Source organism: Ursus arctos, unplaced genomic scaffold (genome assembly GCF_023065955.2).
Source record: "Ursus arctos isolate Adak ecotype North America unplaced genomic scaffold, UrsArc2.0 scaffold_4, whole genome shotgun sequence".
Classification (NCBI taxonomy): Eukaryota; Metazoa; Chordata; class Mammalia; order Carnivora; family Ursidae; genus Ursus; species Ursus arctos.
In genome coordinates this window covers 18,700,647-18,716,622 of record NW_026623056.1, presented here as the reverse complement: position 1 = coordinate 18,716,622, position 15,976 = coordinate 18,700,647, and the positions used below count along the sequence as shown (strand labels likewise).

Here is a 15,976-nt window from a genome sequence, read left to right as displayed (position 1 = left end):
TTTCTAAAACACATATAAACACACACACATGATTGATTAAACAAAGTCTTTATCGATTTCGGTTGTGTAATCGGGGAGAGTCACCTTGACCCCTGGTTAAAACATCTGTCAACATGCTGTAAATGATTAGTGAGTCCCTGGGGACAGAAAGTTGCGACACACCGCTGGTGAGTGGGTAGACACGTGATCTGCACAAAATCTGGATTTTTCTAGTACTAGCAGATCCGGAGTGTGTTTTTGACCATAAGCACTGCCTACATGGGTGTGTGGGGTAGGGTTAGAAATAAAGCAGTTCTCCTCCATCTGCCTGCCTGTCTCCGCCAGAAATCCCCACCATCTCTCCCTCCTCTGATTATTCCTCAGGAGAATGTTGCTGCATTGTTTAAGGGAGGTAACACGTTAAATGGTTAACGCCATAAAAAGAATTGAGCTCTGAATAAAATAGAAGGATTGAAAGGCTGTTACTTTGGAGTCAGATCTGAATTTCAAACCTGCCCTGTTCTCTTATTGTGTGATGCTGGGTGAGCTATAAAATTCCTCTGATTCTTAATTTTCTCATTTACAAAGTGGAGACTCACAACTCTTGGCAGGATTGTGTGATACTTAAATAAGAAAACACGTAGAAAGTAACTAGTACAATTCTTGGCACAGATTCAGGTGTTGAATAAATGATGCTATGTTTTCCTGTTATCGTTCTTATCATCAGTGTATCTGAGAAGAAGTTGGGGGGACCCCATGCCATTCCGGTTCTCTGTGGCCCCCCAAGTGTTCTAAAGATAATTAGTTTATGTGCAAAAGAATGGTGGTGAGGGTAGGAGTCAAGCAATTTGATGCCCATCCCAGAAAGGGGGTTAGGAGGACTATACCAAGGTGGGGCTCAGCATGGGGGGCAGACCTGGGATTAAGCGTATACCCCACCCCCACCCTTCTAGAGAAACAATATACCTGTGTGAACTCTTCTCACCAGTAGCAACCAGCATCAGAAAGGACCAGAAGGAATCAGCCCAGTTTCCCTCCCGTGACCAGTCCCTTGCACAGTAACTCCCACTTCCTGCTCTCTCTGCAGTGAGTGTCTGCAAAGGCCATAGCAGTGAGGAGCTTTCTAAAATCCGTACGTGTAGGCCTCTCCCCAGAGCAATTAAATCAGGATCTCTGGGGGTGGACCCAGGTATTGGTACTTTGAAACATCCAGGTGATTCCAATATACATTCACAGTTGAGAACCACTGGGCTCTAAACAGACCCCGAAGGGAGGGAAAGGTTGGAAGAGAGAAGGAAAGGGGAGGGTATATGAAAAGCAGGCCTCACTTCCCAGAGTCACAGGTTGGCTTAGCAAGAGCTAAACATGGAAGACACACCTTTGCATTGTGCTTGTTACTGAACTTTTAGTGTTAGCGACGCTAGCTTTTGAATACCGAAATAGGACCTCTTCAGTGAAATTTAGAATGACAGGAATAGTATGGAATCTGGCCAAGGTGTTACTATGGGGCTCGAACCTGGGGTGGCGCAGGGAGAAGGCTATAGATGAACACAAAAACTTCTATGTTTCAATGAGCTGAGCTCCTTAATTAAGGCTTCTGTCCTTGCCGTACTGGCCACACCCAATACCCAGTGTCTGTGGGGGAGCTAAATGCTGGTGGAGGGAAAGGCAGGGCATGGGAGGCTCCCAGGATGAGGATAAGCTTTTCCTACCGTTTTGCTGAGATTTCAGTGTGCTCACGCAAGCCGTGTGTTCTCTTCCCCTTCCTTCATTGAACCTTCAAGGTCAATACAGTGCTAGTGAGGCATTGTGTTTCTTGCTAGACTCTGAGTGAGACAGGGTCTAACACTTTGCATGACGCCCCTTAATCATTTTCCCTTCCTGTAGGAAGCAGCTAAGAGTAACAGTGTGAATCTTGTCTTCTGCTCTTAAACAAATGCTGTCAAGGCCTCTGTGCCTCTTCTAAGAAACAGCTACTGGGTCGGAGCACAATATTACATCTGCAAATTCCCTGTTGTTCTAGCGTGCTAGGGCTGCCATAGAAAGTACCATAAACTGAGTGGTTGAAACAACAGAAATTAATTTTCTCACAATCCTGGAGGCTAGAAGTCCAAGATCAGGGTGTCAGCAGGTTACTTTCTTCTGAGGCCTCTCTCCTTGGCCACCTTCTCTCTGTGTCCCCACATGGTCTTGCCTCTGTGCTCCTCTGTGTCCATGGGCTCATCTGGGCCCACACTAATGATTTCATTCTGGGTTAATTACCTTTTTAAAAACCTATATCCAAATACAACTGCATTCTGAGGTCCTGGGGGTTAGGACTTCAGTATATGAATTTTGGGGAAGCAATTCAACCCATGACACCTGTCAAATTTCAAAAGATATGTGTGTATATGTATATGAATGTATTACATATATTTGTGTAAATATATATACACAAACACACATGTGTATAATATATATTATATGCATATATATTCTTTTTTAAGTGAAAAAAATTGGGAATGAATGTTATCAGGCTCTTAATTTCTACTCTGAGCAAAACTATTGTAGAAGCCAGAAAGCTCCCCAACTTGAAGCAATGTTTGGTTCTCCCCAGGCTCAGCCACAGGCCGCAGGCAACTGTCTCTTCCCACTGCTCCTATCGATAGGTGAGTTTATCAAGTTCTGGGATTCAGAGACTATTCAGACAGGTCAGGAAAAAACCCACAAAATTCCACCCTCAGGTTGAAGGCGGTGTAGACAATATCTGACCAATACTTGGTGTTGAAATAATTACGGAATAAAGGGAGAATGACACTCCATGAACCTTAGTCTCTTTATATCCTTCAATTTTCATTTTATTTTGATTAAAAGAATCACAGTGAGCTCTTGCCCAGAAAGAAGAGGACATTCCTAAGTATGGCAGGCCCTATATCAGAGACTTAGCAAAAAGTCAGTAAGATTGCAAAGGGAGAGGTTGAAGACAGGGGAGGCAGAGAGCCTCTGTCCGTGGTACGAGGCCTTGGCTGGTTCAGAAGACACGCAGCCCCATGTAGAAGTAGACAGTGTAGTCTTATTACTTATACTTCCAGATAACATGATGAGACCAAGAAGAGTCAAAAGACCTACTTTATTAGGCACTCTCTACATTCGAGCTGTCTCTCTGTCCCCCTTCCCCAGCACCTCTCTTCTCCTGCAGGGCACCGTACCCCCATGAAATTCTCTATGTGGTTCTCATGGTGGGAGAATAAGAGGGTTGTCCTGCTGGGCTGGTCCTGGGCACTTAGCAGAACGTTGTTCTTCCTTGGGAAAAGGAAGGACAAGCAGCTTCTCCTCCATAGGCCCCAGGAAAAGGAAGGAAACATCCAGGCTTTCTCCCCGAGGATCTGTGGTGAGATCCAGCTTCACAGGGAAGGCCTCAACAGGGCTGTTTTCCTGAGCATCCTCGGGCTTCTTCTCATCATCCAAGTCCGGGAGGCATTGGACAGATCCTTTAGGCACAGCTTTGGGGGGCGAGTTGGGAGTCGGGGCTATGATTTTCTGCTGGGACTCTTCCACCCCGGGGAGGTGCGCAGGGCCCTGGTTAGCAGCGGGGTCTTCTCCTCCGGGGGCAGGAACCTGAAATAAGAACATTTTCAAATAAGAGAACATCCCCCGGAAAAACTCCTGCCTTTGCTAGGACCAAGCTAAGCTGTTCTGGGACTTACTGATGGAATGTCTCAAAGCGAGACCAGCTAGAGGGATGAACCTCTCGTTAGAGGGTTAAGAAGCAAAAGCAGACAATGGAAGCTTGACTGCAAGTCTCAGAAATGCAGAGCTGAACAGTGGTTTGGAGAGGTGAAATGGCTTCTTCCAAGTCCCCGGGGCACTGTCACCGTGCTCCCGCCAGAGTAACCACAGCCACCCTGATTCATTGCTTATTCATTGCCAGGCCCCATGCAGGGCCCTTCATCCAGTTCCTCTCCTTGTTTCCCACTGGAATCTAAACAGAGTGGGTGTTGCAACCACATTTTACAGACCAGGCAACCAAGACTCAGAGAGGTACAACTTGCCCAGAGTCACACACCTCACAGGTGCCAGAGCAGGCCCGGGACAAGGTGGCCTTTCTCAATCACCCTCTCAACTATAGCTGGCTGCCTCATAGTAAACACTCAATAAATACTTCTGGAAAGGGTAAGGGTCTTTGGGACACTGGGTTTAATGTTTCAGAGGCCTGAGCCATCTGAGCTAGGATATCTTTGTTCCTGAAGGAGTCTTACTAACACATTGTGACTGGAAAAAAAAAAAAAGTATGACCAGTCTTTAACCAGCCAACCTGAGGGTATGACCTTGGGGCAGCCTGAATAAAGTGGGGATCATGGATTTTAGGAAATTAAAGGGAGAGGGCGGTTAGGATTTAGATTATCTGCTCTCCTTTTCATGAGAAGACAAACAATTAAATTGAAAAATACCTGTTGTTCAAAGAAGTCACAAGTCACGGAGACAAACTTTTCTATTCCTGCTTTAATCAGAGAACCTTTGCAAAGACCAACAGGCTAAAGACAGAGAAAACACAACATCCTGTGAGTATTATGATTATCAGTGATTATAAATGTAAATCAACTTGCTTTCTGCTTGTGTAGACACACAGTCAATCAACATTTTTATGTTCCTACCATGTTATGGGTAGGCTCTGAGCCAATTCTTTCTAGATCATTTTTATCAAATAATCACCCAAACTAGGCTAAATTTCCTCTGATGATGTGAAACTCAGGATTTACTTTTTAAATTTATTTTTATTTTTTAAAGTAGGCTCCTTGCCCAGGGCAGAGCCCAATGCCAGACTTAAACTCACGACCATGAGATCAAGACCTGAGCTGAGATCAAGAGTTAGTTGCCTAACTGACTGAGCCATCCAGGGGCCTCTAAACTCAGGATTTCTTGAGGAACAAACCATTAGAAAATTCTTTGTCTTGAGCAGAAATCTGGGTCTATAGAACATCTACCTCTTGGTCTTACTTCTCCCCATGGGTCAATTTAAAACCTGTTCTCACCTCTCACATAGTAGTGGACTTCTATGTATGTTTCCCCTGAGTTTTCTCAGATAAAATTCCTCTCAGCTCCTTCAACTTTATTTAGAAATAATTTTGTTTTCTTAATACAAATGTTATAAATAGTTATTTAGAATATGGATAAACAAAAGAAGGCCTGTAATTACATGAAAGTTACCTGTTTCCCACAAAGATTTGATTTTTCTTCTAACCTTTTTTCTTATGCATATATATTTTTCTTCTAGATAGATCAGATTATATTACATATTTTATAACTCTCTCCTCTAACTTCATAATATATTGTGAAAATCCTTTAATGACATTAAATAGTCTTCTATGATCTTCTTTATAATCACTAGCTAATATTCCTCTGCATTATTTAATAAGTTCTCAGTTACTTTCTTAGGGTAAATTCCTAGAAGAGGAATTTTAGAGTCATAGAGTATACATATATTCGAGTGCAAGTAGACTATTGTAATAAAATGTCTCAATTTCTAAAGAAGAACTCTTAAGAACATTTACAGGGAATTTACTAAAATGTGTCTAAACGGATTGCCTGAATATTACTCTATCACCCATGTCCAGACTATATAAAGAGAAGATTTGAAATTCCTTAAGATGAAAAAATCCATTAATGTAGGAAGTCCTTGGAGAATGGTGCTTCAGCCTCTCCCTTCTCCAATTCGTCACCAAATCATATAGGGGACACTCTCTAAGAGAACCTTCTGGAGAGACTGCAGTTATCTGTGCCAAGTAGAGCCTGGCTACTTCCACTCTGACTAGGATTTGCTGAGCTACTCTAATTCATGCTGAATCCAGGGTGAACCACAAAGAGGGGAGTAAATGTTATTGTTGAAAATGAAAAAAAAATTGATGAACGCTGTGTATTGTGTAAGACTGATGAATCACAGACCTATACCCCTGAAACAAATAATACATTATATGTTAATTTAAAAAAATGAATAAAATCTTTAAAAAGAAAAAAAAAGAAAAAAAAACCATGATAACAAATCATTTATATAATCTTCTACCTTAAGAAACAGAAAAACAACAACAACAACAACAAAAACCAAACTCATCCCAAAGCAAGCAAGGTGAAGGCCATAATAAAGAGCAGAGAGGAAATAAATGAATTAGATAATCACAAAAATGGGAAATAAACCTGAAAGTTGATTATTTGAAACAACAAAACAACAAAATTGACAAACTTCAGCTAGACTGACCAAGAAAAAAATGACTCATATTACTAAATTTGGAACTAAAGAAGGGACACCACTTCCAATCTTTGAGAAATAAGAAAGGAATACTATGAACATCTTCCTGTATGCTGAGAAATTAGGTAACTTGGATGAAATGGACAGATCCCTGGGAAGACACAAACTACCAAACTTAAGAAGAAACAGAAAATCTGAATAGAACTATAACAAGTAAGGAGATTGAATTATTAATAATTTTTTTAAAACCCCAAACTCACAAAGACAAGCTCAGGCCTATGGTGAATTCTACCAAACATTTAAAGAAGAATGAACACCAATCCTTAACGAACTCTTCCAACATAAAATAGAAGAGGAGGGAAATTTTCCCAACTCATTCTATGAGGCCAATATGAAACTCAGGCAGAGACAATACAAGAAAACAATAGATTAATATCTCTTATGAATATAAATAGAAAATCTTGTAAAAAATACTGACAAATTGAATTCAGCAACACATAAAAAGGATTATATACCATGATGAATTAGGATTCGTCCCTGAAGTGCAAGATTGTTTTAACATGCAAAAGCCAATCATTGTTATATACGATAATGATAGATTAAAGGAGAAAAAAACCATGGTTATCTCATTAACTCAGAAAAAGCATTTGATGAAGTCTAACACTGTTTCTTGATTAAAAAAAATTTCAGAAATTAGGAATAGAACTTTTTCAACTTAATAGAGGGCATCCACGAAAAACCTATAGTTAACATCATACTCAATCGTGAAATACTCAATGTTTTCCCCAGGAATAAGATAAGGATGTCTACTCTTCCCACTTCTGTTCAATATTGTAACAGAAGTTCTAGCCAGGGAAATTAGGCAAGAAAAAGAATTAAAAGGCATGCAGATTGGAAAGGAAGAAGTAAACCTATCTCTAATTGCAGATGACACGATCTTGTATGTAGAAAATCCTAAGGAATCTACTAGAAAACTATTAGAACTAGTAAATGAGTCCAGCAAGGTTCTAAGATATAAGATCAATATACAAAAATCAATTGTATTCCTATACACTTGCAGGAAACAATTCAAAAATAAAATTAAGGAAACAAATACATTATTTTAGCATCAAAGAGAATAAAATATTTAGATACGCAAATAAGTGAGTATTGAAGATTGAAAACTACAAAACATTGTGGAAGGAAATTAAGTGAGTCCTAAAAAAAAAAAAAAGAAAGACAATCCATATTCATGGGCTGAAAGACTTAATATTGTTAAGATGACAGTATGTCCCACATTGGTCTACAGATTCAGTGCAATTCTTATCACACTTCTAACTGCCTTTTTAAAAGTAGAAAATGACAAGCTTATCCTAAAATTTTTATGAAAATGCAAGGGATCCAGAATATCCCAATAATCTTGAATAAAAAGACTAAAATAAGAGGACTCACACTTCCTAATTTCACAATTAACTACAAAGCTATAGTATTCAAGATAGGGAAGTCGTGGTATAAGGGTAGGTATATAGATCCATGGAATCAAATTGAGAGTGCAGAAATAAACCTTGACATTTATGGCCAAGTGATCTTCAAGAAGTATGCCAAGACACTTAAACGGGGGGAAATGCTTACTTTTTTCAGTAAATGACTCTAGGACAAATGCACATCCCCATGCAAAAGAATGAAGTTGAACCTCCTGCCTCACACAATATACAAAAATTAACTTACTATGGGTCACAAACCTAAACGTAAGAGCTAAAAGTACAAAACTCTTCGAAGAATACGTAGGAATAAATCTTAGTGATCTTGGATTAGGCAATGATTTCTTAGAGATGACTCCAAATGTACATTCAATGACAACAAAAATAAATAAAAGGAACTTCATGGAAATTAAAAACGTTTGTACTTCAAAGAACATCATTTAAAAAATGAATAGACAACCCGGAGGATGAGAGAAAATATTTGCAATCATGTATGTAAGGGATTGTATCTAGAATATGTAAAGAACTCCTACAATTCAACAATAAGAAAATACATAATCCCATTTTAAAATGGGCAAAGGATCTGAAGAGACATTTCTCCAAAGAATATATACACGATAATGGCCAGTAAGTACATTGAAAGATGCTTAACATCATTAGCCCTGAGGAAAATGCAAGTAACAACCAAAATGAGATACCACTTCATACTCAATAAGATAGCTATAATAAAAAAGACAGATAATGATAATAATAAGTATGAGCAAAAAGGTGGAGAAACTGAAACCCTCATACTTTGTAGATGGAATTCTAGAGCTGGTGCAGTCACTTTGGAAAACAGTTTGGCAGTGAGTCAAAAGGTTAAACATAAAGTGTGACCCAGCAAACTCACTTCGAACTATATATCCAGGAGAAACGAAAACACAGTGTACATAAAAACTTGTATACAAATGCTCCTAGCACCATCATTTATAATAGCTCACACAGGGAAGCAACCCAGTTACCCATTGACTAATGGATGAAGAAACAGTACATGGTACACCCACGCAATGAAATATTATCTGGCCATAAATGGGAATGCAGCACTGATACAGGCTACCACACAGATAAGCCTTGAAACATTATGTTAAGTGAAAAAAAAGCAGACACAAAGGGCCCTACACAGCATGATTCCATTATACGAAATGTCCAGAAGAAGACAAAGTCATCGAGACAACAAGTAGATTAGCGGTCTCTGGGGGCTTGGGTGAGGGGTCAGGGGAACAACTGCTAATTGGTAAGGGGTTTCTTTTTGGGCTGATGAAAATATTCTAAAATTAGATAGCGGTGATGGTGGCACGACTCTGGGAATATAGTAAAAATCCCACTGGATCTTATATCTTAAAGGGTGAATTTTATGATGTGTAAATTATCTTAATAAAGCCGTTGGCATAAGTAAGGAGAAAACAGCCTTTTGACTTACTTTGTCTGATTATGTTACAATACATTGTGTCATTCAACATTTGCCACCCCCTGTGTTTCCGATGGTTTCAAGGTGCCCTGTCCGTCTTGGACGCATTCTTTGCAAGAAGGCCTGTTGGACTTCCTTGTCCTTCTTACAGAGTGGTCCCAGGAATGGCATCCCATGCTGTATTCCAACTGTAGCTGGATTTGTTCACATAGAAACAGGACCATCACAAACCACTGAGAAGATCCCTCTATGTTTCACAGTGTCCTATGATCATTTTTTCCCCAAAGGTATCATATTATGGATGAAAAATCACAATTATGATAAAATAAAATCCTTTATTATTGCATCTGAGCCCGCAGTCTCTACTTAGTCAGTTGTTCCTTAAGGGACAGAAAAGCATCTCATGCCTTACAACACCTGATGTAATAATTTATGCTCAGTAAGTACATATGGATGACTCATGATCACAAACCTTAAATTAGGAAGACGTTCAGGAATACTTACTGCAGAGTCAGGGGGCTGAAGTGCACAGCTGCTGGCCTGGGATTTGGTACATGGTGACTCTTTGATTAAGTATTCCACGAAGTAGGAAGGGCCAACCACCCACTGGTATGAGACGAGAGTTGAGAAATAAAAATGAAATCTTACCATGCGGAGAAATGATTCAGGTTTGGCAGCATTTTATTTACGAGAACCAAACGTCCTCAGTGAAAATCATTGTCAGCACAGGTCTTCTGCTCTCCTTGTACTCCCCACCAAGACCAAAGCATGGGTTGTGATTTTGTTATTTAAAAAACGATCACCATACTTTTCTTCCCTTCTTAAGGATTTGAAAGGGCTCTAAAAACCTTCCCTTGGGTGAGCTGATTTTTCCTCCTGTAGATTTGTTTTTAGTTTAGCTCTTCCCTATATAATAGATTCAACATCACCCAAACATGAATGAGCCTCCATTTTCCCTAATCTGTAAAACTCACGATCCATTCCAGGCCTTAAGATGAAGCAGAAATTGACTTGCTAAATGGTCCACGGTCAATTAAATAAGAAAATGCAGCAGCAAATAGTGAACCTAAGTAGAATAACCAAGGAGACTGTGAGTCTATTTCCCTTCTCAGCTTAAGGCCAAGGAAGTAAAATGGAGTCCCACAGCTCTGGTGGAAATCCCATGGCGTATCTCAGACACTGAAACACGACCGAATGTACATCAGGTCTACCCAAGTAGGGAATAAAGAAAAGGCTTTTCAGTTCGAATCAAAAGGAGTGCCTTGATGCTCACCTCTCAGGTTGGGAACTGTCAGTAACAGTTATGAGACACATTGTTGGTGTAATGACACTTCAGCCTCACCTGGCTAGAAGCCTGGATGACTTGGACGAGAGAATACTGCTTTGAGGTGCTCTCACTGTTGTATTTTGCAAGAGACTCAAGGGCAGCTTCCAGAACGCTGGGATCTGACAAGTCAGTGGCGCTGGGGCTGGGGCAGTCAGGGCACATTCTGTGAATCCTTCTTCGAGAAACTGTTAACGCCAAAGAGAGAAGTTTAAAAATGAAACTCCTTAATGATTTTTTTAAAAGATTTTATTTATTTATTTGACAGAGAGAGAGACAGCCAGCGAGAGAGGGAACACAAGCAGGGGGAGTGGGAGAGGAAGAAGCAGGCTCATAGCGGAGGAGCCTGATGTGGGGCTTGATCCCATAACGCCGGGATCACGCCCTGAGCCGAAGGCAGACACCCAACCGCTGTGCCACCCAGGCGCCCCTCCTTAATGATTTTTAATCCCATAAGTCATATGACCACAACAGAGCCAGAGATTTAAAAAAAAAATCATTCGGCAGGGATGGAGTGGAAAAGGCATTACCTAGAAAGAAAGCTGTCAGCAGAGAGTTTTCTGCAATGGCTCTGTACTACTTTCATTAAAAAAAAAAAAAAGATTTTTTTCACCTCACACAAAGGTATTTACCCAAGGAATTGTGTTCAAAAACATATGTGTGTTATATTGATATAAAAGCTTTCCCCCAGTTAGCTCAGTATCTTCCACCATCGTTGCCTCTGTCAGGCAGACTGAGTGTCTTAAAATGTTGGGATTTCATTAGTGTCACGTCTTATTTACCTTTTTGTCCCCAACACCTAACATAATGTCTAATGCATTGTAAGCGCTTAGCAAATGCTTGTTGAATGACATACAGAAGATAAGCATACCCTCCCGAGTTAGAAAATACAAGAGAGCCAGAAAACAAATATTGGTCAAATCACTGTGTGACTGGATAGAATAATCGTGCTAAAGGTATAGCGAGCATTTCTGATTGTGAGGGCCTGGGGGTGGCAAAACTCGCATGAAAGGCTGGGGAACTTTTCCGGAAGTCATTTCTGTGGAGCAAATATATTGTTTTGATCAACTGCGTGTTTATTTGCATGTATTTGGGCATACTGTGAGGCAGTTTCCATAGCTTGTCACTCCTGGCGCCATTGTCCCCACAAGTCACTTCCTGACCTCCCATATCTCTGACACCTATGACTTCCCTTTAAATTCCAATCTGTCTTGTTGGTTGTTCTCTGGACTATTTATGTAAGACTCATCTTCGCAACCAGGAAGCTTAAACTGCGGCTAATAAAATACTCACTTTGTTGCTTTATTTCCCAAAGGAACCAGTGACTCTGTTATCTCCTGGAGCTTATTAGAAAGGCAGACTTTCAGGCCACACCCCACACCTCTAGAATCACAATCTGCACTTGAACAAGATCCACCAGGGGGGTCACATTCACATACAGTTTGACGAGTAGTCACATCCTATCTTCCCATGCCTTGGATGCTTGCTTTCCAAAGAAGGATCCAGCACGAATGCACGTGCATATTTGAAATATCATTAGTTTCAGCCTCATTCTTAGTTCATTTATTCAACCATACTATGGACTCCTTACACTTAAGAGGAATGGAGGGAGGGCTTTGGCAGACAGGCAGAAAGAACACATGTTCTGCTCGATAGAAGATAAACCCAAATCGAGGCATCGCGTTGTCTCTGTTCTGTGGTTAGGCTAAAGTTGTATAGGAGTGAGAACAGATGAACACCTTTCCTTTCTGGAATGGAGAACATGGTAGAAGCAGCAGCATTGGCAGGGGTCCTCAAAGAATGTAAGTTCTAAGGGCAGAGGGTGTCAGGCGAGGGCATCCTCAGGGGAGAAGGAGGCCAACAGTAGATATGGAGATTGGAAAGTTCAATGTGTGTTCGGAAAATAGCAAAGCATTCGTCCAGTTGCAGAAAGTGAGGAGTTGGTGTAGTCTGGGAAATAACGTCAGAGAGAGCTAGAAAGGGAGCCTGGGGACCAGAGTAGAGATTAAGCCATTTACGTCAGACTGAAAATTTAGGATTTAATGCAGCCCTCTATAATAAAGGATTTAAGCAGGTTTTTAAAGAAGATTCCTTGTGGGAAGAGGAGCAGTACAGGTTGAACATCACAGGAGGGGCAAACACTGGGTATAAGAACATGGCCTTGGTATGAATAGGCAGTAAGGCTGGGAGAATCCTATATACTCTAGGCATAGCCCTATTTAATGCTCTTTTTCCATATTTTATTAAAACGAACAAAATCAGAGCGCTCTCTTACCTGGGCGAAGAGTGCAGTTATAAGCAGGTAAGTAGACAACCCTTGCTGGCTTGTTAACATAAAATAATGCTTTGCATTGACCATAAACCTGGAACAAACACACACATTTTATGAGATGGTGGAACAAACTCTGACTTTTAAAAATATCTCCAAAATTAGATTGGACATTTAGTTTTAAAGATTTATTTACTTGAGAGAGAGGAAGGGCAGAGGGAGAGGGAGAGAGAATCTCAAGCAGACTCCACGCTGAGCACGGAGCCTGACTCGGGGCTCGATCTCACAGCCCTGAGATCACCGACCTGAGCTGAAACCAAGAGTCGGATGCTTAACTCACTGTGTCACCCAGGGGCCCCCGGACATTTTCTTTTTAAATAATGAAAAACTAAGGTCAGTGTTAGCAGTTTGGGGTGTGAGAAACTGCCAGCAAATCAACAAATAGGTCACGCTTCTTCTGAAACACACCTAGTCTACACTTCCCAGCCTCCTTCCAGATTAGGTGTGACTGGGTATAACTGAGCTGCAACCACAGGAAGGTGAGCAGAAGTGATTGCAACCATTTCCAAGTGGCCCATGAAGTTTTCTCACATGTGACCTGTCCGCCATGTTCTTTCTCTTTCCCTAGCCTGATGCAAATCAGCACCGCGGTCAGAGAAAGCACGAGTTGAAGGTGGCAGTCTAGAACCACAATGGAGAGGGAACTTGGGTCTCTGTATCACTTCTGGAGGAAAGCCCCCTCTTGATCAGGAATTTCTTTTTTTTTTTTTTTTAAAGATTTTATTTATTTATTTGACAGAGACAGCCAGCGAGAGAGGGAACGCAAGCAGGGGGAGTGGGAGAGGAAGAAGCAGGCTCCCAGCGGAGAAGCCTGACATGGCGCTCGATCCCAGAACGCCGGGATCACGCCCTGAGCCGAAGGCAGACGCCCAACCACTGTGCCACCCAGGCGCCCCTGATCAGGAATTTCTATTTTGAACTTTACAAGAGTGAGAAATAGACTTCTATCATGTTGGAATCAGTATACATTTTTTAGGGTATATATATTATAGCAGCTAGTGTCACCTTAACAAATATTCACAACAGGGTAAGGACACTCTTTGCTCTTCAAAACCAGATAGGTGTAATTTGACAGATTTGGTTAAATGATTAAAAAAGATATATCGATCAAATAGTTTACTTCTAAACACAGTTCTGCACTCAAAATGTAAAGTTTCGTATCAATTAATGGATATAACCTCAGGATAATTGGGAATCAAAAGATAGTTGACAATGTTATTTTCAAGCTTCTTCAATAGTCGCCTTTAAAAGGTTGAATCCTGAGGACTTTTAGGTTCTAGAATTCCAGGAAATCCTTCCATGACACCTCTGGGAGCTTCCAGACTGTAAGCCTTCCCTCTCCCCAGCCTCATATCTCCTATCAGTGTTCAATGAAACAAAGCAAAATAAAACCAATAAAGCAGCTGTCTCGCCTTTGCTCCGATAGTCTTCCTCACACACACATCCAGAGCACTACATCTCAATTCTTTTTTCTCACCCCTCAAACCCTAGCTCAGAGCCTCAGGGTCTTGAAGGTAGGAAACAACTTGGGGGCAACTTCAATGTTAAGGTCATGACTCCCAGTGGGACCCTCAGAAACGCCTTTGCTTAAACTCTTTGATCTACAGCATTGGCAAAACCACACGGGCACCGTGCCCGAGAGGTTATAATGAAGGGCATTACAGAGATGGCTCCCATTGAGCAACCTTCTCCCAGGTCAGAGAACCCTCGCACAAGCACTTACCGATCTATGAAGGTGCCTCACCCCACAGTCCTTCCACGCCTTTCTGCTGAGTACATGACAGTCCGTCTCTAACACGTCCAGCGTGAGATAGAACAGAGATCCCAGGCCAACCTGTGAGAGGGGGTTGAGAAATGCACTGCACCCCACAGGAAGCAGAAACCCCTAAAGGCTGGCCAAAAAGTCTCTGTTTTATGACAGAACCAAAGTCTGGGGTGTTTGTGAAGACTTTGGATAACCTGGGGGACCCCAGACAAACGTCAGAGTAGGATAACTGTTAGCACACTAACAAGAACACGTAGCACACCCTTGCAGAGAAGAAAGGAACGTTCTTAGCAGGGTTTCCAATATGGAAAGCACCTGTCAGCGCATGTCTCTGGGGTCCCATCCCCTGCTTGGCCTCCTTAGCTTGTGTAAGCACCTGCCCAGGATAGGGGACCGTCACTTGCCTGTCTGTGTTCGTGGACATCGCTCACTCGGTTGAGGCTCAGCACGTAGCCATCCTTCCGGTCCCTGTTGATGTCCTGAAGGGCAAAGCCTGCGGCTGTCAGAACATCTGAGTCATTGCAGCCACGGGGATGGACAGGTGAGGGGAGGGGCGGCGCGGTTGGAGATCTGGCCCTGCAGCATGCAGCCAGGGCACAGAGCACCAGCGGAAGGAGCAGACCCATTCTGTGGGGAACAAGGTCCAGGATGAGTCAGGATGTAGAGCTTCAGGGATCAGGCTGCTCACAGCACTCTCTCTGCAAAGCCAATTTGCAGTTTTGTAATCACAGCCTGAACCAGTAACCAGGTTTTGAAACCCGATGTTCCATCTTATCTCCTTGAATTCTAAATGTGGATTTAGTCAATACTTTGGATGGGATCTGCCAATGCTTCTAACCTTAGACCCCGGAGCAATCTCATATTCATGTGTCATGTAAACAAATTTGTTTCCTAACCTTTTCCTAAGAAACGATAATAAACACTTGGGTCAAGGCTCCTAGGAGGTCATGACTGGATTCTGGTTTGTGTCCAGGGCTCCATCCGAACCAGAATATGTGGACTGTCACCTTCTTCCTTCTCCCCTGGCACCTGCCCTCCAGCCGATGTCCTGGGCCACAGGAATAGTTATCTCAGGCATGGAACCTGGGGTTCGGTCCCAATGGTGTTCAGTGAGTTCAGGTTTCCTGCCTGACTTCCCGTGTTCACCAGTCTTGTTAGATCAGGAAAAGAGCTCTAACTTCACATCACCTGCATAAAGCACCACTGACATTCCTAATGCATTTGGGACGTGGCTAGAAAGTATTCTACTTAGCCTTATTTAAGTTTTTCAAAACAGTCTTCATTTAAATAAAGAAAAAAGAAGTGAATGATACATCAATAGTTCTCTCATCATATTGCAAGTCTACCTCTCTTTCTGTGGATCTATATGGAAGCAAACTCGTTAAACACTATGGTTAAGAAGAGATAGCTAGTCATTCAGGATAGAAGGAGAGATAAAGAGTTTCTCAG

The 15,976-nt window shown here is 41.8% G+C and overlaps 1 protein-coding gene across 1 annotated transcript; it reads right to left on the bottom strand.

Moving 5' to 3' along the window:
• Window positions 1-2,794: 2,794 nt before the first annotated feature.
• FETUB (fetuin B) lies at window positions 2,795-15,362 on the bottom strand. Its single transcript, XM_026497016.4, has 7 exons — window positions 14,932-15,362; window positions 14,486-14,596; window positions 12,709-12,796; window positions 10,452-10,621; window positions 9,614-9,715; window positions 4,410-4,493; window positions 2,795-3,576 (listed from the first exon to the last, which is right to left on the bottom strand). The coding sequence occupies exons 1-7, from the start codon at window positions 15,151-15,153 to the stop codon at window positions 3,193-3,195; spliced, it is 1,161 nt and encodes a 386-aa protein (XP_026352801.3). The 5' UTR covers window positions 15,154-15,362; the 3' UTR covers window positions 2,795-3,192.
• Window positions 15,363-15,976: the final 614 nt, after the last annotated feature.